Source organism: Pongo abelii, chromosome 1, assembly GCF_028885655.2.
Source record: "Pongo abelii isolate AG06213 chromosome 1, NHGRI_mPonAbe1-v2.0_pri, whole genome shotgun sequence".
In the NCBI taxonomy this organism is placed as follows: Eukaryota; Metazoa; Chordata; class Mammalia; order Primates; family Hominidae; genus Pongo; species Pongo abelii.
In genome coordinates, this window is record NC_071985.2 from 3,130,525 (window position 1) to 3,155,827 (window position 25,303).

The 25,303-nt window shown below is 40.5% G+C and overlaps 1 protein-coding gene across 7 annotated transcripts in view; it reads left to right on the plus strand.

The window, feature by feature from the left end:
- SMYD3 (SET and MYND domain containing 3) overlaps positions 1-25,303 on the plus strand; it is a 749,014-nt gene that overhangs the window by 566,853 nt on the left and 156,858 nt on the right. For all 7 annotated transcript variants that reach the window (XM_024252046.3, XM_024252056.3, XM_054549979.2 and 4 more), the window contains 3 exons: positions 7,321-7,388; positions 9,242-9,344; positions 22,875-22,985. In XM_024252046.3, the coding sequence (XP_024107814.1) occupies positions 7,321-7,388; positions 9,242-9,344; positions 22,875-22,985 (282 nt within the window). The remainder of the gene's footprint in view (positions 1-7,320; positions 7,389-9,241; positions 9,345-22,874; positions 22,986-25,303) is intronic.

Consider the following 25,303-nt stretch of genomic DNA (forward strand, 5'->3'; position numbering starts at 1 on the left):
TATGATACTGGCCTTAATATTGATTTTAGCCTTGACAAGTGATTGTTGAGGATTTTGTGTGTCTAATGTGCACTGCAGACTTACTTGTGGCCAGAGTTTGAAATGGGACAGACACCACTGCAGCTGTGAAAACAGTTGGATGTATCGCAGTCTAGAAAGACAAATTCCCAAATATATTGTCATGTGTGGTGGGATAAAGAGTTTTCTTAAATAATATTATTATTTTGTTTTTTACTTGTATTATAAAGTGAATTTGTAAACTCTTTAATAATAATCATAGCATATAAAGACAAATTTTTAGTTTTCTCATTTATCATGTGATATAGCATGGTTTAACTTGCTGTAAATTAGTTTTGTAAAAACATTATTACCACAATTTTTTTTTTGTGGTGGGGAGGGACAGTCATTGGAGTGCAGTGGCACGATCATGGCTCACTGCAGCCTCAGCCTCCTGAGTAGCTGGACCTACAGGTGCATGGCATCATGCCCAGCTAATTTTTGTATTTTTTATAGAGACGAGGTTTTGCCATGTTGCCCAAGCTGGTCTCAAACTTCTGGGCTCGATCAATCCACTTCCCTTGGCCTCCCAAAGTAGTGGGATTACGGAAGTGAGCCACTGCACCTAGCCTTAATCAACACAAAGTTTTAAATGAAATATTATTGCTTTGGGCCTTAGGTTGCATATTGCTTTCATGACCTGATGCTTAACCTTCTTATGATTTACTCTTTAAGAAACCAGCTGGATTATGTTTCATGATTTCTATGTTCTTTTTCTCGATTATAAGATAAGAAAGGTTTTAGGTAGCAAAGTGCAAGCACATTCCAAATCACACACTGGGGACTTTCGTGGTCTTCACACCATCTGCCAAAAAAATAAGATTACATATTCAATGTATGTTCTCCTTATAACATTTTTTCAAATATTAGAGATGTCTTGAGGTCCTCTATAAGAATTTCAACCTGGTAAGTCATGATATAAAGCATCTTGAGACAAATTTATAGAATTACCATTTTATGTATTTTCCCTTGTTTTTCAACATCTTTGCTTTCTATCTTATTACATTATTGAAAATTTTAATTAACAAATAACAATTGTATATGTTTAGAGTACAATGTGAATTTTTGGTAAATGTATACAAGGTGGAATGATTAAATCATGCTAATTTAGCATATCTCTTACCTCATGTGATTTTTTTATGGTAAGGCATTTGAAATTTTTTCTCGGAAACTTTGAAATATATATACAATTTATTATTAACTGTAGTCATCATGCTGTGCTGGTCTCAAGAACTTATTCCTCCTGTGAAGAAGGTGAAACTTTGCAGCCTTTGCCCAACATCTCCCCATTTCTCTCCCCAGCCCACGCCTCTGGTAACCACCATTATACTCTATTACTATGAGTTTGGCTTTTTAATATTCCACATATAAGTGAGATCATGTATTATTTGTCTTTTTCTACCTGGCTTAGTTCACTTAACATACTTTCCTCCGGGTTCATCCATGTTATTGCAAATGACAGAATTTCCTTCTTTTTAAGGGCTAAATATTACTCCATTTGTGTATCTGTACTACATTTTCTTGATCCATTTGTTGATGGACACTTAGGTTAATTCCATATCTTGGCTAATGTGAAAAATGCTGCAATGCACATGAGAGTGGGAGCACAGATATCTCTTATTTTAGTTAGTTTAGTTTGGAAATGGGATTGCTTGATTATATGGCAGTTCTATTTTGAAGTTTTCGAGTAACTTCTGTACAGTTTTTCATAATGGCTGGACTAATGTAGACTCCACCAGTGTGCAGGAATTCCCTTTTCTCCACATCCTCACCAACATTTATCTTTCATCTTTTTGATGAAACAGGCATGAGGTGATACCTCATTGTGATTTTATTTTGTATTTTCCTAATGATTGAGCATTTGGTGATATTGAGCATTTTCTCATGAATCTTTTAACCATTTATATGTCGTCTTTTGAGAAATATCTACTCAAATCCTTTACCCATTTTAAAATTGGGTTGTTTTCTTGATATTGTGTTGCTTGAGTTCCTTATATATTTTAGGTATTAACCTCTTATCCGTTGTTTGGTTTATAAATACTTTCTCCCACTCTGTGGGTTGTCTCTTTCTTGGCCATTTCCTGTGCTATGCAGAAGCTTTTTAGTTTGATGCAACCCCATTTGTCTACATTGTGCTTTGGGGTCATATCTCCTACTTGCTTCTGTCTTTAATCAGGGGTCCATTAGGTTTGCAAATGAAATAACGTGACTAAGAAACAATGGAAAACTATAATGTCAAACTGTCTCAAGACTAGCAGTGTAGTGAAGATGCAGCTTAGTGACTAAGTCGTGAGCGTGGACCTTTGCCCACGCAACCCTAAAGCGTGCTCCCTGGTAAAACATGAGACCCTCCAGCAACTTCCTGGCAAAGGGAAATGTAGTTGGTCATTGTTTCCATTATCGGTTTTGTTTTTTTTTTTTAATTGAAATTGAAACAGATGCCGAAATCACCTGTACTCTCGTAAACCTTCTGGTAACACTTTGTGGATTCTGGGATTTGCAAATCATCATTTGAGAAGTATAGCCTCTCCTCTCCTGAGCTGACCTCCCTCGCCAGCCTGGTCCCCTCCCGCTGTTCTGGTTTGGAGATTTCAAACCCTTTAATTGTGTGACCAAAAGAGGGAATGGGACAGGCAAGGCCTGAATTGGGTCCTGAAAGATGGAGAAATATTTGCCATACAGATAAGGAGGGATTGGGAGATACAATTTTTAATCTCTTAAGGTTTATGAGAAGATTCTGGAAAAAAAATCTGTACTTAATAACCTGTCATATTCTGTGGGTAGAGAAAAATATACCCTGATTAAAATTCTTATTGTGCTTTTAAAGTTAGAGAAATATTAGTTCTAGGAGCCGAGGGGCCGGGGGGCGGAGGCAATTATGTAGCATAAAAACCTCTGCTTTTGGTTTTCATACCTGCCAACTCTTCCTCCTTCCAGTCTTTCTGTCCACAGAGTTTAATAAAACTAAGTGCATTAAACTCCGTTTTGAAAACTCACATTTAGTCCGTCTAATTAGTAAACTTGATGTGCCTAAAGTCTTCTGTGCCAAACACTGTACTGAACATTTTAGACAGAAAAATTTTAAAGGAGATGCAGATGGTCTTGGAGGAAACCACTGTAGAGTTGTGTTTGGAAACTGAATTCCCTTCTTTTTAAATGTGTTTTAAAATGTATATATATATTTGGAAATTGAAAGTATTATTTGAAATAGGCTGTGTAGAATTCAGTAATTGGGGGAGGGGGCTGGGAAGTGGCTGTGTTCTTGTGTTATGGTGTAGAATTACTCAGCTCTGATTGGTTGTGAGTTTTCTTATGGCTGTTGTGATTTTTACCATTGCAAGATAATGGCTTAATAGTGATTTTCTCTTGTGTTGCAAATATCTCAGTTTAACTGCTGCTACAATACAAAGCCTTTAGTCCTAAGAATTTCAGGAAAAATGTGAAATTTGAATACATGATAATACACTCATTTTATAAGGTTTCTGAGGCATTCACTTTGTGTGTTGGTATTGATTTTGTTATTTGTGTCTAATCTACAGGGGAATTGTTAACCTCAGAACACAAATGTCAGACTGTGGACCTAGACTCTGAACCAAATGACATAAGAGTTTGGTTCAAAGAACATTTTAAGTTTCACTGTAGTTGTTTTTATAAAATACAGAGGCTCAATGACAACTCACTAGATTTTTGTCATCTAGAAAAACCATAATATTGTATATGAAGGCTTTCAATTAGTTTAAAGGAAAAATTACAAAAAGTAACTATAACTGCATTCAATAATAAAACAATTTAAATGTGTGTTTTAGTTTTAAGACAGTAAAAATTTCTAAAGTAATACTCAAGCTTAATTTTTAGAAAGAATTCATTAACCCAGTTGCATTTATTTTTTATTGAAGTAGTACCATTAATTTTTTTTCTAAATGTTATCTTTTTGTGAAGTATGCATTCATTAATTGTTTTAACTTGTGCAATTCCCTAAGAAAACTGTTTTCACAAAAACAGTACTTTGAAAAATGTTTAAACTTTTATTTCTGGGCTTTATTTCCATTCTTTTAATTCTTGATATAAGGAGCAATTCCTTTCAAATTATTGAGCATGCATGCACGTATTATCTACCTAATCTTGCGTTAAAAAAAAAAGCCGGCGAGCTTCCGCATATCCACAGTTGCTATCAGTTGTGTATGTCAAAAATATTTCCTGTCAGGTTGTTAATTGAGATAGTGCTGAATGGAACCAGTATTTTAAATAAAAGAGTAGGCAAAAAACTAAACCTTCTATTTACTAGCCCAGAAAGACTAACACATAACACGCAGACTAATATAGATGAAATCCAGGGGCTATAGCTCAATCCTGTAATCTCAGCATTTTGGGAGGCCGAGACGGGAGGACCAGTTGAGGCCAGGAGTTCAAGATCAGCCTGGGCAATATAGCAAGACTCCTGTCTCTGCAAAAAGTTTTAAAAAATTAGTCAGAGATGGTGGTGCCAGCCTGTAGTCCCAGTTACCCCGGAGGCTATGAGGGCGGATCGCATGAGCTCCGGAGTTAGAGGCTGCAGTGAGCCAAGATCGCACCACTGCACTCCAGCCTGGGTGACAGAGTAAGACCCTGTCTCTAAAAAAGGTAAATACATTTATTAGTGTCTTCTGTTTGCCAGGCTTTGAGCCAGGTACAGGACTAGAGTGATGAATGAAACACTAGGTCTGCCCTCCAAGTATTTTACGATCCAGTTGTGTGTGATGGCAAGTAAATGGGTAAATAATGATCCAGTATGATAAATGCTGCTAAAGAGGTAAGTCATCTTAGGAAATCAGGAAGAATTTCCCAGTGGAAGAGACAAGCAAGCTGACATTTCCTCTTGTTAGCTTTTCCTTCTTAAACATTCCATCAGAATCCATGGAATAAACTGATGGAATAAAACTGATAAAGATTTTTCCTATTTTGAAAAAAACCGTTAATTTGCTTCATAGTCCAGGAAAAAACTATGCTGGTTTGATTCAGAAGTTAACAGATCAGATGTGTTTGACCTGATTTTTTTGTTGGTGGATTATTTCAACTAAAGTCCTCATTACACTTTAAAATATTTGTAAAAACTTGTATCCCTTCCCAAATTATACACATTTAAAAATGTTTAAAATTTCAAAAATTAAACATAGGACTTTCTGTCCTATATTTTTACCATCCAGTTTATACATCAGTATATATAGACAATATACTGTTGCTGCTTAATGCAAAATAGATGTCCTTAAAGCAATTTAGTATTTGTTTACAAATATATATGTACAATTTTGCTCCTGATTTGAAACTGCAATTTTATAGATTTGAAACTGCAATTTTATATATTTAGAGGGAAAAAAGCCAAATCATGCTAGAGTGCACTAGATTTCATGTAAGAGCTGTTTGGAGCAGTGGAAGAGTCTCAGAGGACTCAGTGCGTTTTCATACTTGGTGTTCTTTCATGTAAACCTGATTTGAGAAATTCGTCATCACTTTTTCCTTTACAGAAACTTTATAACAAGTCAGCATCCATTTGTAGTCTCTGGTTCATCTCAAATGTTTAGCCTCTTCTCCTTTTTTTGTTTGTTGATGGCCTTTGTCATGTTTCATCCTAAATTTATATCTCTAGGCGCAACTCCTCTTGTGAACTCCAATTGTTTATTCCTAGTCTTTGCTTGGATTTCAAATTTAACCTAACCAAAACAGAACTGTTGGACTTGCTCTCAACTCCCTGTAACCAAACTTGTTCCTGTTAAATTCTTCCTCATCTTAATAATGGTAGCTATGATCTTCCACTTGTTCAGGCCAAAAACTCGAGCATTATCCTGACTACTTTCATTCCCCATAAGCCGTCCCGCAGTAAGGCCTGTTGGCTGTGCTACCCACTTCTCCCGCCACTGACATCCAGGTCACCACTGTCTATCACCTGGGCTGTAGCAGTGACTTCCTAACCATTTTCTCCACTTTGATTCACCTTTTTATAGCCCATTCTCTACACAACAGCCAGAATGATCCTTTTAAAGCAGAAGTCAGACTCCTTCATGTCTTGGCTCAAAATCCAGTGGCTTTCTATCTGCTTCAGAACAAAACCCAAATCTGGCGGTAGGGCCGTAAGTGATCTGCCTCCCTCTTTGAGCTCGTGTTTTGCCCCCGCTTTCCTGCTCTGCTTTGGTCACACTAGCCTCTTTGCTGTTCCTCTGTTACCACGGGCATTCCCAGCTTAGGCCCTTTGCACTTGCTCTTTCTCCTGATATGAGCCTTTATCACCTATAAATACACACGTTCATCTCAGCAGTCCCTTCAGGTCATTGCTTAAATGTCAACTCATCCTAAAGAGCTTTCTTGACAACTTTTTTTCTCTGCAAGGACCTTGTTTCTCTCCTTGGCATTTATCTACATGTGACATTTTTCTATCATTGGGTTTTTTAAAAAATCTGTGTATTCAACTGGAACTTGAGCTCCACGGAGGCAGGAACTTTCGTTTTGTTTTTCTTCACTGCTCTTTTCCTCGCACCTGTCTGAAGCAGTGATTTTAGCCAGGATCTAGATTTCCTGATTCTGGTCCAGTGCTCTTTCCATGGTTCTCATACATCAAACTTATTTCACAAACGAGGTTTTTAAGTTCCTTGAGCACAGTTGATTGCGTTTTTTACTGCTTCTGCTCCGTCCCTGCATAAGACAGGACTGTGTCGTATAACCAGTGATGGACTCCTGGTAAATGCCATGGCTTGACTAAATGACCTCCAGTGCTCCCTGTGCTCTTCACCACCGTGCATCACATTACAGGCTCACTCACGGGATACTTTGCTTTTTGTAGGAGTAAGAGACGAGTTGCTGTTACTCAACAGATACACTGTGGCATTTGGAAACTGCATGCAGTTTGAGTGAAAAAATCATGATACAGCAGGAGTCTAGTTTTCAATAAATAGCTTATTTGTATTCTGGATTTTGAATATTTCATGTAACTATAACTTTGGGGTAGTGGATAATGAGACTGAAATTAATGGTTCCTGTGCTGGTTTCTGTCTGTTTTTTTTCCCCCCCCAGGAGGTTGGTATTTCTGCACTTAACCACCTGATGTTTTTAGGGGGAGTATGTCCCAGATAAATTCTGTTGTAAGTCAAAGAGCATCCATGATTGGCTTGGATCTTTCTTAAGTAACTACTAAGATGCTCCTATATTTGAGTTTGAGAATTTTTTTTTCTCTTGGCTATGAAGTTTCTGAAGTGACTCTAGTAATACTGATGGTTTTCCCCCTTGTTTTTACAGGTGATCTGCAACTCTTTCACCATCTGTAATGCAGAGATGCAGGAAGTTGGTGTTGGCCTATATCCTAGGTATGGTGTATGGTACTTCATGTACTGGAAGACACTTTCATTCCCACCCAAATCCCCAGCCCTTTGGAGGTAGTTAGAAAGGCAGTTGCAGCAGCTTGTTCAAGAGCCAAGCTTAAAACTTAGCAATAAATTACAAAAAAATGGAAAATGTTAAGTTTAAAGAAAACAATTTTATAACCCCACATTATATGCTGTGATATTAACAAAGGGGCAGATCTCAGAACTAAATTCTTGTTCTCAGGGGGACTTTGGGTGAAGAAGTTGAGGATGGTGGGTGCTAATTAACCATCAGGCTGATTTTTGGTTATTCCGCAATTTCCTGAGCCGAAGCACATGATTATTTCACCAGATTTGCCATACGTATCAGTTGGGTCCATTTTGTCTTTTGAGTTGGCATACTCTGAGCCCTTTCACTCAAGGAGGCAAGAAAACTCTCAGTCTTTGGCCCCTGAACGCTCTCTCCAGCTGTTGCTGAGCTGACTCTTACCACTGAGCCATGAAACCGTCTCTCCACTAGCACTATAGGCACGCCCAGTTTCATTTGTTTTTATGCCATAAGAGTCCAAATACAAATTTAGACTTTCTAATAATTGTGAATCTAAGAATTCAGCCTTTTTTCTTATTTCTCACAATTGTGATTAACTGTAGGTCAGGTCTACTGGTAGGTGGTTCTCAAAAGGCAGTAACATAGGATGATTCAAAGCATGTGCTCTGCGTTCAGGCCACCTGGTCCAAATTCCATCACCACTTACTAGTTGTATGTCCTTGAGCAAGTCATTTAATTTCTGTGCATCAGTCTCTTTACCTGTAAATGATCCTCATAAGATTGTTGTGAGGATTAAATGTGATGAGCGTGCGCAAGTGCAAGAAAGTGTTTCTACATAGTAAGTGCTCATTCTAATTATTACCAATTCCTGATAGCAGCTTAAATCCATTTTGTTTCCCAGATGGTAAGAAATGTCCCTCCAAGGTAATAAAATGACTGGACCATGGCCCAGGATGCATCAGGATGTAGTTGGCAAAATAACGTCAGCTCTCCATTTAAGACCAAATAGTCCTAATTATTTTTCAGTGTGGATGTTTTAGCAAAGGCGGCCATTTCTCCAAAGGAGCTCAACAAATGAGATCCTATGGGAAAGGTCAGTGGTATCTTGGCTGCTGCTGCATCCCATTATGTCTGATTATTTTTTTCTTTTCTTTTTTTTTTTTTTTTTTTGAGATGGAGTCTCACTCTGTCACCCAGGCTGGAGTGCAGTGGTGTGATCTTGGCTCACTGCAACCTCCACCTCCCGGGTTCAAGCGATTCTCCTGCCTCCACCTCCTGAGTAGCTAGGACTACAGGCATGTGCCACCACACCCAGCTAATTTTTTTGTATTTTTAGTAGGGACGGAGTTTCACCATGTTGATCAGGCTGGTCTCAAACTGCTGGCCTCAAATGATCCACCCACCTCGGCTTCCTAAAGTCCTAGGATTACAGGTGTTAGCCACCACACCCAGCTCTCTAAGTATTTCTTTCTGAGTCAGTTTCTTTCTGACCTTCATGTTGGGTTGCCTTATTGACTGTTATCTAATCAGTCAACTATGCCCCAATCCCCAAAAAGGACTTAGGAAATTTTTTTATTATTAAATGATAGAATTCCCTAATTAGCCTGCATCTTGGGGAGAATTGCACTTCATAAGAGGTGTGCTAGTGACATTTCTGTGAATGCCCCCTGAGTACTGAATCCCTGGTGTCCTGTCAACCCTATTGCTGCTGCCCCCCAAAGGAAGGTGTCTTTTACCCACTGCATTTGTTAAATTTAGTTGACTCTACCTGCTGAGCTATGACAGTCTTCCCCCCTTTTTTTTCCAGTATCTCTTTGCTCAATCACAGCTGTGACCCCAACTGTTCGATTGTGTTTAATGGGCCCCACCTCTTACTGCGAGCAGTCCGAGACATCGAGGTGGGAGAGGAGGTAAGGAAACTCATGCTTCCCAGCCTGACCTTCTTTCCTATCAAAGACCCTCTCAGCTCGGCCTGTCCCTAAAACTGATTGTGCCTGAGGGGACAACTTTTCATTGTCCTTCTGCCAGTGAGAGTATTTGTAGTACAGTCACCTCTCCCCAGCAACCTATCCTTTCTTCTCCCAAATTACAAATGGGCTAATTTTTTAGGGGAGAGGTCACCATATTTCTGGATGATGACAGTTCCTGTCCTATGTGTGAGAGAGAGAGGAGTTTGTGTGTGACAGAGGGTGTGTGTTTTATGCACACACAGGGAAGTCATTAAATCTCCTCAGTGGCAACAGCTGAGCAGCCTCTCATATCCTTCCGTGGGCAGGGTGGGCATCCCAGCCTGTGAGTGGGATCCCCAAGACTTCTTTACTCGAAAGGCCACTGGTTACATTGAAGGTAATTATGCATGTTTACTTTGTGCTAATAAAGCAAACAGCTTATACTGTCTCAGGCTGACATTGGGACTTGACAAACCCATCAGCATCTCTGGGTGATCATTTCAGCAAAGATGCAAAGGGAACAGAGGACAGGGAGGATGACCTCCAGCAGTGAATTGGCCTTGACCCCTCCAGTTTGACAGACTGCCAGTCAGCCTCTTTTGGTGAAGAACCTTCTCACAAGGCAGCTGCAAATGGGCTGCTCCAGGGCTCTGAACCTAAGCCTGTACTGGTTTGCACAGTGACTACCCATGCTGAGTTCTGAGTTACAGATACTTATACTTTCCAGAACCCCATTTCCTTCTCCTTTCCAATTTGCTAAAGTGGATATTTATTGCAAGGAAAACAGTATTGAAAGCTTTTATTGCATTTATGCAGCACTCAGCCAATAAAACCTCAACTCAGAGGTACCATATTTTATATAGACAGGGATTTGGCTTTGACAAGATTCTCCCCAAAATGATTTCCATTGGAATGAACCACTTCTTATACAACTACTTGCTAAATTTCCAGATTTTAGGACCAGTGTATGAAATATACTGGGATATATGTCAGTGAGATGGAGAATGTAGTTTTTTCTCTTTTTTTCTGGGGCCACAAAGGACTTCAAGGCAGGTAAGAGATGAAACCACTATCTATTTTCAGCAATATTCATTTGGGGGCTGAAGAGTGGCTGCTGCTGTTGTCGATGATGATGATGTTTTTGCAAATTAAAAAACAAACCAAGTAACTTGACAAAAGCAATTAGAATTGGTTGGAATTTTCAGAAACAACAAAGAAAGTTTCTTATATTTTCCTAGACTCGGCTGCCAGTCACTCTCCCGTGGTTGCTTTTCACTTAGTTGAATAAAACACCTTGTCTTTAGGTGCTGCTTTCACTTTTCCACGTCTTTCTCTTTCCATCTCTGGAGCAACAAGCAAATCCTTCCTCTTGCCAAATACGAGACATTTCCACTCAGTGTAAAGCCTTTCAGACTCAGATATTTTCCCCTGTGGTACTTGGCAAGGCATCTTCTCAACAAAAAGAAGGTTCTCCCCACAAGTCCTTCATATATACCAGTTTAAGAGAATAAACATTTCTCCATTCCATTTGGTAGGTCTTGCTGAACAGCGTTTCCCCTGATTCACCATCCTTTCTGTCCACTATGTCTCTTTGTCTTAATGTTATATGCCCTTCGAGGCCGTTTGTTATGATTTAAATGTGTCCCCCAGATTCCATCTGTTGAAAACTTTATCCCCAAATTCTTGTTGATGGTTTGTGGAGGTGGAGTCTTTGGGAAGTAATTCAGATTAGATAAGGTTATCAGGGTGGGAACCCCATGATGAGATTGGTGGCTTTATAAGAAGAGGACACTCCTGCCGCCACCTCATGTGATGCCCTCTGCCATGTTATCAGGCAGCAAGAAGGCCCTCCCCAGATGCCGGTGCCATGCTTTTGGCATCATGCTTCCCAGCCTCCAGAACTGTGAGAAATTTATTTATAAATTACCCAGTCTGTGGTATTCTGTTAAAACAGCAGAAAATGGACTAAGATACCCTTTCAATCACATCTCTTGTGTAACTCTTTCCCTGATTTCCCATATTAGAAGAAGTTCTTTTCCTTTGAGTTCTCCCTTATAGTGGTTATTAATACATCTTTGGCACGTATTATGGCTCTTTTGGAGACCTCTCTATTTAGAGCTTTATGAGGACAGACAATTGTGTCTTATTTCTGTATCTCTTAGCACTTTGCTTTGCATCCAGGAGGCATTTGATAACTTTTTGTTGAATTGACTCTCTATTATATTGAGCTTACTCTAATGACCGGCAGTATTTCTTGTGGGGACACTATTGCCATTTTGAATGGGACAGTTCTTCATTGTGTGGGATTGTTGCATCATTGGAGAAGACTTGTGTCCTTGGCGTGTGCTTAACTAATGCCTGTAGCCATCCCCCAACAACTAAAATATATCCTATGCCTTTCAAACTGACCCCTTGGAGCAGAGGTAGGGGAGAGGGAGAGCCATGAGAAAAGACATTTTGAGGCATTGATTAAGCAGGGTAATTCCTATTTATTGTACAAATATTAGCTTTAAATTAAGGAATAAATCTAGACATTTTGTGTTCCCAACATACAAAAATGGTAAATACATGAGGTCATGGATAACCTAAATACCATGACTTGATCATTACACATCATATGCATGTAACAAAATAGTACCTGGACCCCATAAATATGTATAAATATTATGTATTAATTTTTTAAAAGTTAAAATTCGTTGGGAAAAAAATTTAGACATTTTGGTAATTTCATATCATGAACCTTGCATTTGGCTTTAGTGCTCATTAGGGCACCCACAGTTTTAATATGAGCTATTTGGGATCTGAGTGTCAGAATATGGGATTCACAATGGAAGACTCAACAGCAACTGAGGCAGAAGTTCCTCAATCAACATTTGTTGAGTAAATTAATGAGACTTCTTAAAATAAGAGCTGGAATAGGGCCGGGCACTGTGGCTCATGCCTGTAATCCCAGCACTTTGGGAGGCCAAGGGAGGTGGATCACTTGAGGTCAGGAGTTTGCATCCAGCCTGGCTGACATGGTGAAACCCCGTCTCTACTAAAAATACAAAAAATTAGCCAGGCGTGGTGGTGCACGCCTGTAATCCCAGCTACTGAGGAGGCTGAGGCAGGAGAATCGCTTGAACCCAGGAGGCACAGGTGGCAGTGAGCCAAGATCGCACCATTGCACTCCAGCCTAGGCAACAAGAGTGAAACTCCATCTCAAAAAAAAAAAAAAGCTGGAATACGGTCTCAGACATTTACAAATGACTGGCAGTCCTCAGTGGTGTCCCATGGCTCCTGAAAGGAAGGGAATATGAAAGCCAGTCTACTGCCAGTTTAAGATGGGAGCATTTCAAACCTCACACAAGGAGAGCTGGAAAGTTGCACAAGGTCTGTGATAACAGAAGTTGCCATGGAAATTTCTTACCCCTTGTTTCTCTCTATATAAATCCATCCTTTGGACCCTCTGGACAGTTTCCTTGCAAACCAGCAACATTCATAATACTTTGCTATTTAAGGCTCTCCATTGTAATGCTGAGTTATTGGGTCTTTTTTTTTGTTTGACTTTGGATTTTTGTCTCCTCATTCAGCCGCCTCCTGCAGAGAGAGATGTGTAATATCATTTAAGTCATGGCTCACTTGTCTGGATTGCTGATGGCTACCTTTTCAAAATTATCTTAAATATGAAATTCATTTGGTCTGATAGTTTTATAAAACATGGATCAGGGAGGAAAGCTGGGTAGGCCAAAGCAGTCTTATGGGAGTTCCTGATTAAAATAACTTGTAGCTGTTACAAATAATGCCATTGGCTGCCAGCATTCTGTAACGCCATATCAGCTGGGAGAAGTGTGATTGACACAAGCTGAATGCATTAGTATCCCTAATGTCAGTCTTAATCTGATGTCTTTTGGGATTAAGACAGTCTGTTTCTTCTGTTAGTCATCTTATTTGCTAAACCATTAAACGAATTCACTGCATGTTTACTGGATGTCAGGAGTGGTAGCAGTTTTAGAAACCTTCTCTAATACAAAGATTATTAAGACCCAGCCCTGACTTCAAGAGTTCAAGGTATAGTTGAGGAAACTGACAGAGAACAGAAAACAATAATAGAGTTAAGATGCACAGTGGTGTAAATGGGCACAGGGCTTATAGAAGCTCAGAGCAGGAGCACTCAAGTGATTAGTAAGGGGAGGGAGTGGAGAGTGGTTAAGGAATGCTTCCAGAGGACTGACTCCTAGACTCTGAAAGGATCCATGGAGTTAGAGTTGGATGAGGCTGGAAAAGGCGTTGTAGACAGAGACACAGAGGCCAGGGACAAAATGGTGAGTTCAAGGAGCAAGAAGCAGTTCTCATCAATAGACGACGAAAGAATTTAGATGTGACCCGAAGTTGAGGGAATATGTAGGGATCAGACTGACAAACCCCATGGGAGCCTTATTACAGACCTTGGTTTAGCTGAAGGTTTCATAACATTGGCTGGTCTATAGGAGGCACCCAGTAAATATTTGTGGAAGAGAGAAGGATGAGCAGTGGGACATGATTGAAGGGTTTCAGCAAAGGAACTGCGTGGCCAGATTTTCTTTTTTTTTTTTTTTTCTGCATGTTTATAAATGTTACTGTTTTTTATTGTATGTACTACACATAAAACATTTGAAGAAAACAATTTTTAAAACCCCACACAATTCTAACCCCTGAGTTAGATTTGGGATATCACAAACAAAACATTTTACTCAGTGTACATTCAATTTTGCCTCAGTCACTGTTGCTGTAGTGTGAGTTTTTCTCAACTCGTTGAACCATATGATTGAAACATGATGTTTCCTTTGCCTTTCATTCACTTTTTGTATATACGACCATGGCTATGATGATAGGGAACATTTATAGGGTGATTCAATTTAGGAAGCAATAGATGAAGCCTAATAGGTAAAAACAAAAAACAAAACCCAAGGACTACAAAATTGAGTAAGACTTAAGTAGTCTGTACCATCTTTGGAATCTTAGAAAACTCAGATAATGTTACATATTCATTTTTTTTATTTTATGGAAGAAAATGTAAGGTTTAAACTGGGAAATGATTTGTTCAGTGCTACACTTACTACTACGCAGTGTGGAGGGGTTAGTAATAAAGCTTCATTCTCAGGATTGAAGTAACAAATTATTTACCTAGGACAGTGCCCAGCACATGATGCTTAATACATAGTGATTTTCTTCTTCCATTTGTGATTAGAGTTTCCTGAAGGGAAAAGTAGAGCTCAAATGGTGAGTGTCCAAAAAAATTATATGACATTAGAGATTTCTCATAAATTGTGGAAGCATATTTAGAGAATCTATCAAAACTATAGTAAATAGATCTCATCTCACATATCAAAGCAGAATAATTGGTCTTTGGTGGAGGTGGTCTGGCTGATGTTTGGACTCGGCAAGAAAGATTGCTAAAACTGTTGAATAACATTTGGTTTGTGTGTAGAAGTGTTGGTCCATGATGACATCTACAGATTATTTTCCATTCTTAAATTAACATTTTCTATACGCAGTCTTTGTTCTAATACATGCTCCTCTGAAATTGAAGCTGAAAGTGTTATGACCAGTTTCACTTTAAATGAAGGTACCTTTAAGTCTGAAATGAGCCGGTGCTTTCAGGTTTAGGCTGTTGAATACAAACACATAAAAGTTTGATTTTTGTTTTTGACTTAAGATGATAAAATTACTTTTTTTTTTTTTAAGTATTTATTGATCATTCTTGGGTGTTTCTCGGAGAGGGGGATATGGCAGGGTCATAGGATAATAGTGGAGAGAAGGTCAGCAGATAAACACATGAACAAAGGTCTCTGGTTTTCCTAGGCAGAGGTCCCTGCGGCCTTCCGCAGTGTTTGTGCCCCTGGGTACTTGAGATTAGGGAGTGGTGATGACTCTTAAAGAGCATGCTGCCTTCAAGCATCTGTTTAACAAAGCACATCTTGCACCGCCCTTAATCCATTTTACCCTGAGTTGACACAGCACATGTTTCAGAGAGCAGGGGGCTGGGGGAAAGGCCATAGATCAACAGCATCCCAAGGCAGAAGAATTTCTCCTAGTCAGAACAAAATGGAGTCTCCTATGCCCACCTCTTTCTACACAGACACAGCAACAATCTGATCTCTCCTTCCTTTCCCCACGCTTCCCCCCACCCCCTTCCTTTCAACAAAACCGCCATCGTCCTCATGGCCCGCTCCCGATGGTCGCTCTCTTCGGAGCTGTTGGGTACACCTCCAAGACAGGGCGGCCGGGCAGAGGCGCTCCTCACTTCCCAGATGGGGCGGCCGGGCAGAGGCGGTCCTCACTTCCCAGACAGGGTGGCCGGGCAGAGGTGCTCCTCACCTCCCAGACAGGGCGGCCCGGGCAGAGGCGCTCCTCGCTTCCCAGACGGGGCAGCTGGGCAGAGGCGCTCCTCACTTCCTCCCAGACAGGGTGGTGGCCGGGCAGAGACGCTCCTCACTTCCCAGACGGGGTGGCTGGGCAGAGGCGCTCCTCACATCCCAGACGATAGGCAGCCGGGCAGAGATGCTCCTCACTTCCTAGACGGGGTGGCGGCGGGGCAGAGGCTGTAATCTTAGCACTTTAGGAGGCCAAGGCAGGAGGCTGGGAGGTGGAGGCTGTAGCGAGCCGAGATCACGCCACTGCACTCCAGCCTGAGCAACATTGAGCATTGAGTGAGCGAGACTCCGTCTGCAATCCCAGCACCTCGGGAGGCCGAGGCGGGCAGATCACTGGAGGCCAGGAGCTGGAGACCAGCCCCGTCAACACGGCGAAACCCCGTCTCCACCAAAAATACAAAAACCAGTCAGGCGTGGCGGCACGCGCCTGCAATCCCAGGCACTCGGCAGGCCGAGGCAGGAGAATCACAGGAGCCCGAGGCAGGGAGGTTGCAGCGAGCCGAGATCACAGCAGTACAGTCCAGCTTTGGCAACAGAGGGAGACCGAAAAAAGAAGGAGAGGGAGACCGAAGAAAGGGGAGGGAGAGGGAGGGGGAGGGGGAGGGGGAGGATTACTTTTAACAGGGTTTTATTAAATTATATTCAATAAATTACTAAATTGTGATTTCACAGTTAAATTCATTATAAAAGTCCCTATCCCATTCTTAAGAATGGATAAGTGTAAAAGAAATGTAATTTCATTTACCTTTTGAATTAAGCTAAAAGAATACTTTAGTAACCTAATTGTGATTTTTAAAAGAATAATTTCAACTTTCATTTTAGATTCGGGGGCACATGTGCAGGTGTGTTGCATGGGTATATTGCGTGATAGTGAGCTTTGGGGTGTGATGAATCCCATCACCCTGGTAGTGAACATGGTACCCAACAGTTTTCCACTCCTTACCCTACCTCCCTCTCTAGTAGTGCCAGTGTCTGTCATTGCCATCTTTGTGTCCATGAGTACCCAGTGTTTAGTTCCCACTTATAAGTGAGAACATTGGGTGTTTGGTTTGATAGATTCTCTAAATATTTGTTTCCACAATTTATGAGAAATCTGTAATTGCTGTGTTTGGTTTTCTGTTTCTGCATTGATTTGCTTAGGAGAATGGCCTCTAGCTGCATTCATGTTGCCTCGAAGGACAAGATGTCACCTTTTTTATGGCTGCATACTATTCCATGGTATATATATACCAGATTTTTTAGCCCGCTGTTGATGGGCACTTAGGCTGATTCTATTTCTTTGCTATTGTGAGTAGTACTGTGATGAACACGTGAGTGCGTGTGTGTTTTTGGTAGAATGACTTATTTTCTTTGGGTATATACCCAGGAATGGGATTGTTGGCTCAAATGGTAGTTCTGAGCTCCTCTCCAAACTGCTTTCCACAGTGGCTTAACTAATTTACATTCCCACCAATAGTGTATAAGTGTTCCCTTTTCTCCACAGCCTCACAAACATTTGTTATTTTTGGACTTTTTAGTAATAGCCATTCTGACTGGTGTAAGATGGTATCTCATTGTGGTTTTGATTTGCATTTCTCTGATTAGTGATGTGGAGCATTTAGAAACCATGTTTGTTGGCTGCTGGTAATGTCTTCTTTTGAAATGTGTCTGCTCATGTCTTTGGCCCACTTTTAATTAGGTTATTTGCTTATTGAATTGCTTAAGTTCCTTATAGATTCTGGGTATTAGACCTTGTCAGATGCATAGTTTGTGAATATTTTCTCCCATTCTGTAGGTTGTTTGTTTACTTTGTTGATAGTTTCTCTTGCTGTGCAGAAACTCTTTAGTTTAGGTCCCACTTGTCAATTTTTGTTTTTGTTGCAATTGCTGTTGAAGACTTAGTCATATGTTCTTTCCGAAAGCTGACGTCCAGAATGGTGTTTCTTAGGTTTTCTTCTAGGGTACATAAAGTCTGTGGTCTTACATTTAAATTTTTAATCTTTGAATTAATTTTTATATACGGTGCAAGGTAGGTGTCTTCTGCATATGGCTAGCCAGCCGTCCTAACACCGTTTATTGAACAGGATGTCCTTTGCTCATTGCTTATTTTTGTGTGACCACTTTTCTATGTGTAGGCAAGGTTGGGAGAATGAGGGTCAGGCTGATGTAATAATCCAGGGAAGAGATAACAGTGGTAGCCTGAAGTCAGGGGGAGCTCAGGTGGTGACTTGTAATTGGGTACGTGAAGACTATGATATTAAGAAGGTAAAATTAGCAGGATTTGTGAAACAAGGAGAGACACAATGATACTCAGGTTTGACTTTAAAAAGAAGTGATATTTTTCAGGCTTTTTTCTGGTTCAGAGCCAGTATTAACAGAAACATTCGTAACTGCGATCACGGAATTCTAGAAATGAAACAAGGTCTAATTTTAACTTGGTCAACTTTTTTTTTTTTTTTTTTTGAGACAGAGTCTCACTCTGTCGCCCAGGCTGGAGTGCAGTGGCGCAATCTCGGCTCACTGCAAGCTCCGCCTCCCGGGTTCACGCCATTCTCCTGCCTCCGCCTCCTGAGTAGCTGGGACTACAGGTGCCCCCCACCACGCCCGGCTAATTTTTTTGTATTTTTAGTAGAGATGGGGTTTCACCGTGTTAGCCAGGATGGTCTCAATCTCCTGACCTTGTGATCTGACCTTGTGATTACAGGCATGAGCCACTGCACCCAGCCTTAACTTGCTCATCTTATCCACTCAGTTGTAGACAATGAAAAGATGGTTTCATGGAAAAGGAGTTCATTTTGTCTTGAGATTTTAATGTAAGCTATGTATTCAAGATCTAGAAAATCTCCTTCATTATATTACTCTAATGTCAGAAGTGATTTACTGCATTTTTCTATAAGAGCTGCACTAAAATGGGAGGGCAGTGGTCAATGGCATTAATATTTTAATGCAATTTTGTTCTGTGCCATTAAGGTGTCTACTGATCAATGGCCAAGTTTCACATATACGTTCCCACTAAATGAGCCCTACATTTACTGAGCAGATATTCCATTACAACCGGTGAGTCAATGAGTCTTTAATAAAGGTTTTTATCTTTGGCTAATAACATGATTTTAGCTGTCATTACCAGTTAGTAATCTGGCTGTTTTTTCCCAAAAATATGAATAAAATATTTTTGCCATTAAGCTCTTCACAATTGATAACCAGATATTCTGCAGACTTCATTGGCATAAAAGAAGCACAAAAATGGGTCGCTTTCTCTGAGGTAATGGGGCAGTCGCCGTAGGAAGAGGTGTATTTGAGCCAAGCTTGGAGGATGAGAGGCTCTCAGTAAGCTGAGTGTGGAGGAGAGGCTCGCTTAGGCAGTGATGCCCAGACACATGTTGGCATGGTGTTCATTGTTTCAGAGGTCTAGCAATGTACATAACTGTGACAGGCTGGGGTTCAGGGAGAGACATGGAGGCTAGAAAGGCAGACAGAAAAACAGCCGAGGGAAAGCCTTGTGTGCCTTTATTCAAGGGCAGTGAGAAACCATCGCAAGTTTTTATGTAGAGAAATGACATGATCACATGGGAGTTTTAGGAAGATCTCTCTCAAAGCAGTTTAGAAGATGAAAGGTACACTGCAGGCAGTGGGGAAGCCAGTTAGAAAGCGATTGCGTAGTCCAGGTAATGGTTCCAGGCAGTTACAGTATGCCGAGGGAGGCTTTAAGAGTCCATTTATTGGGGTTAAATGAAATAACTAGTCTCCTGTTGGCCATTCACCGCCTGACAAGATCACTCATGAGTTTTGGCCCTTGTAATAAAGTCTTGGGTTAGTCAAGCACATTTTTTTCTGGCGTGACAGGCCCTGGAGTTAGTGGCTTCACACTGGGTGCATTGTAATCTCCCAATAACTACTGTCCATTTACCTGCTCTGATAATGGGAGTTGATGACTAAGAGCCATTGGGCTGGATTCAGAATTAGTGTCCTAGAGTTAACCCAAGAGGGGACATAGGGATGGGCTCATTTGCTACCTCACCTCCTATAAGGAAACTGGGACCCACAGAGCCTGATAGTATAAGATGAATCTGTCTACTGTCCCAGACTTACTCATAGGCTGTTTCAAAAAGTGAGCTTGGAAATAGGTAATTTGGAATTTGGAACATAGCATTCATTAGAAACAAGAGGAACTTGCCTGGTATGGTGACCCTTTGTGCCTCAGAGGCAACCCTGGCTTCAGATCATGAAGCAAGAGAAACATGGAGGAAATCACAAAGTGGCTGTTGTCTCAGCTGAAGGATCTCAGTTGCCACAGAACATTCTCTAACACAGGTGTGAGTATTTTAGGTTTGACGGTGCTACGGAAACTCCTTAAGAGACGCCAGCTTCTTCTACAGCCCTCTCTCCCTGCCAAGTATGAGAAGCAGCCATGTAAAAGTAAAAAGAGCATCAGACTTATCAAGAGATCTGGGTGCAGTCTTCAGTGTTACCTGAACCCAAGACCTTTGCCAGTTTTTACTGTGCTACGCTGCCTCGCCACAAACAGTAGATACTCAGTAACATCATCGTCTGTATCTCTTAAGGGCAGATACTCTTGTTTCGGTATGTGGAGCAGCATGTTATGGTTGCCTAATGTGAAGAATATATGGAGAGCCAGCCAGGCAGATCAGGCTGTGACTCCTGTCCCCTTGGTGATGGTGACGGCCATGGTGGATATGACAGATCTGGCTGGCCAGCCCAGCCATCCACTGTCACCCCTACAGCTTGAGAGAGTCCTTCCCAAAGCTTCGTTTTCTGCCAAAGAGGGTGGCCGCCTTTGCCCTACTATGATTTCAAACAAGTAAGATCATGCTTTGTAGACATAAGATGCTTTCTTTTAAGTATAAGAAAAACCACATGGAGTTTTCTGCTCTAGGGAGTTTTTGCATCTCCTTCAGTGCATAATCTTGACTCCTTGCTCTCTCAAAGTCTTCACTTCTTCCCCCACCACACATACCCCCATGATTACTTTCTACTTTTAAAAGCAAAGAAGTAATTTCTACAGTATGGTACAAGCTGATATATGATACAGGAGAAGAAAAACTAGAGCAGGGAAGGGAATTGGGTTGTTACTTTTAATAGGGCATTGAGGTTAGACCTGAATGAGAAAGTGGGATTTGACTGAAACTCAAAGGCGATGAGGGAGGTTGTCATAGTAGACGGGGTGGAAGGGCAGAGGGAACAGCCAGCGCACGGGCCTTGAGGTAGGAGTGTGTGTGGAGTCAGACAGGCCAGCCTGGTGGAGCAGCAGCAACGAGGGAAACTGGGAAATGAGAGGGAACAGGTGGGATTATGTGAAGCCATTGCTTCTCTACCTATGACGAATGACCAGTTTTTCTTTTCTTTCATAATCTATTGCAGACCAGTATTTTTATAAAATCTAGTGAAAATAAATTATTAGAAAAATGAAGGGCTGGGTGCAGTGGCTTACGCCTGTAATTCCATGGGAGGTCAAGGAGGAAGGATTGCTCGAGCCCAGGAGTTCAAGACCAGCCTGGGTAACATGGCGAAACTCCATCTCTACAAAAAATACAGAAAATTAGCCAGTGTGGTGGTACATGCCTGTAGCCCCAGCTACCTGGGAAGCTGAGGTGGGAGGATCACCCGAGCCCGGGAGGTTGAGGCTGCAGTGAGTTGTGATCATGCTACTGTACACCAGCCTTGGTGGCAGAGTGAGACCCTTTTTTTTTTTTTTTTTAAAGCCCAGTGTTTTATTATTAGAGTCATGTAAAATTACCCTTACCAAATTAGTAAAAAACATTTCTAAATAGTGACTTTGTTTCTTGACTCATTTAGTCATGGACTGGTAACCCACAGTGTGCACTGGCACCAATGCAGGGACCATACTTTGAATTGCACTTGGGGAGTTAGAAGGACCTGGCGTTTACTCAAGCAAAGTTGGGAGCTGTTGTGATGTTTCAAACGGAACATGTCATCTGACATATTTTAAGTGAATCACTCTGGCTAGGGGGTGGAGTGCAGGGGGCCTAGAGAAAGAATCAGGGAGACCAGTTGTGAGACTATTACATTTTACAGGTGAGAGGTAATGATGGCTTAGACCAGGATGGTAGCACTGGAAAAGGTAAAAAGTGGTTGATTCTGGGTAATTTTTAAGGTAGAGCCCGCAGAATTTCCTGGTGGATTGGATGGTAAGTGTAAAGGAAAGAGTGAAGTCAAGGATGACTCTGAGGCTTCAACTTGGATAAGACAAAAGATGAGTTACTGTCAACTGAGAGTGGGAATGCTCCAGCCGAGATGGAACAGGTTGAGGGGAAGATCAAGCATTCTGTTTTCTGGATTTGGGATTAGACTTTCATAAGAGATCTAATCAAGTGCAAAATGCTTAAGCATTATGATGTTGCCTAAAGACCGGTGACTTAATGGGACTCAGTGTTAGAGTTTGTCCGAGGAGTCCTTTAAATATATCCTCTCATTTATAACCCTTCACCATCCAAGGCAGGGAATATTACTCTGAAAGGGTGTAAGGCAGTCAGTTTAAATGCTTCCATCAGTGGTGGTACTCTCAAGTTAAACTCTCCCCTATTTGGAAATTATTCTACCCCCCTTTTTTTTTAAACCTAGATACAAATAAGAGAACTGTTTTCTCATTTCAAAGATACCAAATTTGGATGACCTTAAATTCCATGAGGCAGCTATAGAATTGGTTAGAATTTAAGAGCAATCTGGCTGTATCATCTGCCACCCTTTTGGTTGCCAGGATTAATTTGGCTTCTCTGATTGCTAATGGTTATAGAATTTATTAGCAAACCTTAGTAATACCAAACATACAACAGCTTTTGCTATTTTACTGTAGTGAAAAAAAGTAAGATACAAAAGTGGGTAGAGATCATAAGCCATATTCTTTAAATATATGATACATATATACTTACCACATAACAAAGACTGAAAGGAAATTGATTAAAAATTTACATGTGATTATTTGGGTAGAGAAACTATAAGTGGTACCTTCTCTCTTATATTTTTGGTTTATAATAAAAACAAGTTTCACTCCAATAATTAGCAATAATAATAATAACCATTTGTTAAAGAAATGAGCACAGCAGATGTTTCAGTGATTCCCTCTCTCTGGCCTGCACAGCTCACTATCTGCTACCTGGATATGCTGATGACCAGTGAGGAGCGCCGGAAGCAGCTGAGGGACCAGTACTGCTTTGAATGTGACTGTTTCCGTTGCCAAACCCAGGACAAGGTATGTAGTATGGAACCAGATTGAAATACCTCCACGGCAAAATCTCATTGATCTTCAGAGAACTCTGCCTTGATTTCATAAACCCAAAACCTCAGTACATGGTAGGAAACAGATAAAGAAGATAACTCATCGAACTGCATATATTTTGTTTCCTGGAACTTTTGTCACCCACCAAGCTGAGATTTAACCAAAGGTAAGGATCTATGGAGTTGATTCAAGTGGGAATGTGGGCATTAAAACATTTAGTTAAAAGGATGGGTGAAGGCCAGAGTGCTAGTAGAACATACGTAGTGAGTGGGTTGAATTACATTATGATTGACAAGTTATTGCTCAGTAAACAACATACCAAGTTTTACCTAGTTTATTTCTTTAAAAATGTTTTTTAAAATACAATCAGGTTTGTTGAGGTACAATTTACATGCAAAAAATTTACCCTACTTAGTGAGACAGTTCTATGATTTCAACAAACGCAGTCATGAAACTGCCATCAAAATCAAGATACAGAATGGTTTCATTTCCCAAAAAAGTGCCCTTATGTCCCTTTATAGTCAACCCTACCACCCTTACCCCAACCCTTGATAACCGCTGATCTGTTTTTTATCCCTGTAGTTTTTTCCTTTTGTTTTTAGTTGACACATAATAATTGCACATATTTGTGGGATACAGAGTGATACTTAATTATGTGTATACTATGTGTAGTATCAAATCAAGGTAATTAGCATATCTGTCACCTCATATATTTATCATTTCTTTGTGTCGTGAACATTCAAAATCTTCTTTTAGCGTTTTGAGACTATACAATAAATTAAAGTGAACCATATCCCCCTACAGTGCTGCAGATGAGCAGATTCATTCCTCCTAAGTTTGTGTTCATTAACCAACCTGTCCCCACCTTCTTAGCCTCTAGTACCGACAGTTCTGCTCTCTACTTCCATGAGATCAATTTTTTTTTTGTTCCCACATAACAAAGTATTTTATCTTTCTGTGCCTGACTTATTTGCTTAACATAGTGTCCTCTAGGCCCATCCACGTTGCCATGAATGACAGAATATCATTTTCATGGCTGAATAATATTCCATTGTTTATATATGCCACATTTTCTTTATCCATTTTTCCATTGATGGACACATAGGTTGATTTCATATCTTAGTTTTTGTGAATAGCGCTGCAGTAATAAACATGGGGCTGCAGGTATCCCTTTGATATACTGATTTTCTATCGTTTGGATAAATACCCAGTACTGTAATTGCTAGATTGTATGGTAGTTCTATTTTTAGTTTTTTGAGAACCCCTCACGCTGTTTTCCATAATGGCTGTACCATTAGGTGGGTGCAAAAGTAATTGCAGTTTTTGCCATTAAAAGTAATGGCAGTGGCCTTATTGTAGAGGCCTTTCACCTCCTCGGTTAAATTTATTCCTAGGTGTCTTTTTTTGGGAGTGGGTAGCTATTACTTTTAATGGCAAAAACCACAATTACTTTTGCACCAGCCTAGTATGAGAGTACGTTTTCTCCACATCCTTGCCAGTATTTGTTATTTTTTTTTGTCTTTTTGATAATAGTCATTCTAATTGGGGTGAGATGACACCTCATTTTGGTTTTGATTTGCATTTTCCTGATGGTTGCTGATAAGCATTTTTATTGGCCTTTTGTATATGTGTTAAGATAAATGTCTATTTAGATCCTTTGCCCTCTTTTGAATTGGAATATTTGTGATATTTTTGCTGTTGAGTTGTTTGAGTTCCTTGTATATTCTCGATATTAGTTCCTTTTTGAATGCATAATTTGCAAATATTTTCTGCCATTTTATAGGTTGTCTCTTCACTTTGTTGAGTGTTTTCTTTGCTCCACAGAGGCATTTTGGTTTAATACAGTCTCATTTGTCTATTTTTGTTTTTGTTGCCTGTGCTTTTGTGGTCTTAGTCATAAAATCTTTGCCTAGACCAATGTTCTGAAGAGTTTCCCCTATGTTTTCTTTTCTTTTTTTTTTTAATTATACTTTAAGTTCTAGGGTACATGTGCACAATGTGCAGGTTTGTTACATACATATACATGTGCCATGTTGGTGTGCTGCACCCATTAACTCATCATTTACATTAGGTATATCTCCTAATGCTATCCCTCCCCCCTCCCCCTACCCCACAACAGGCCCCAGTGTGTGATGTCCCCCTTCCTGTGTCCAAGTGTTCTCATTGTTCAATTCCCACCTATGAGTGAGAACATGCGGTGTTTGGTTTTTTGTCCTTGTGATAGTTTGCTGAGAATGATGGTTTCCAGCTTCATCCGTGTCCCTACAAAGGACATGAACTCATCCTTTTTT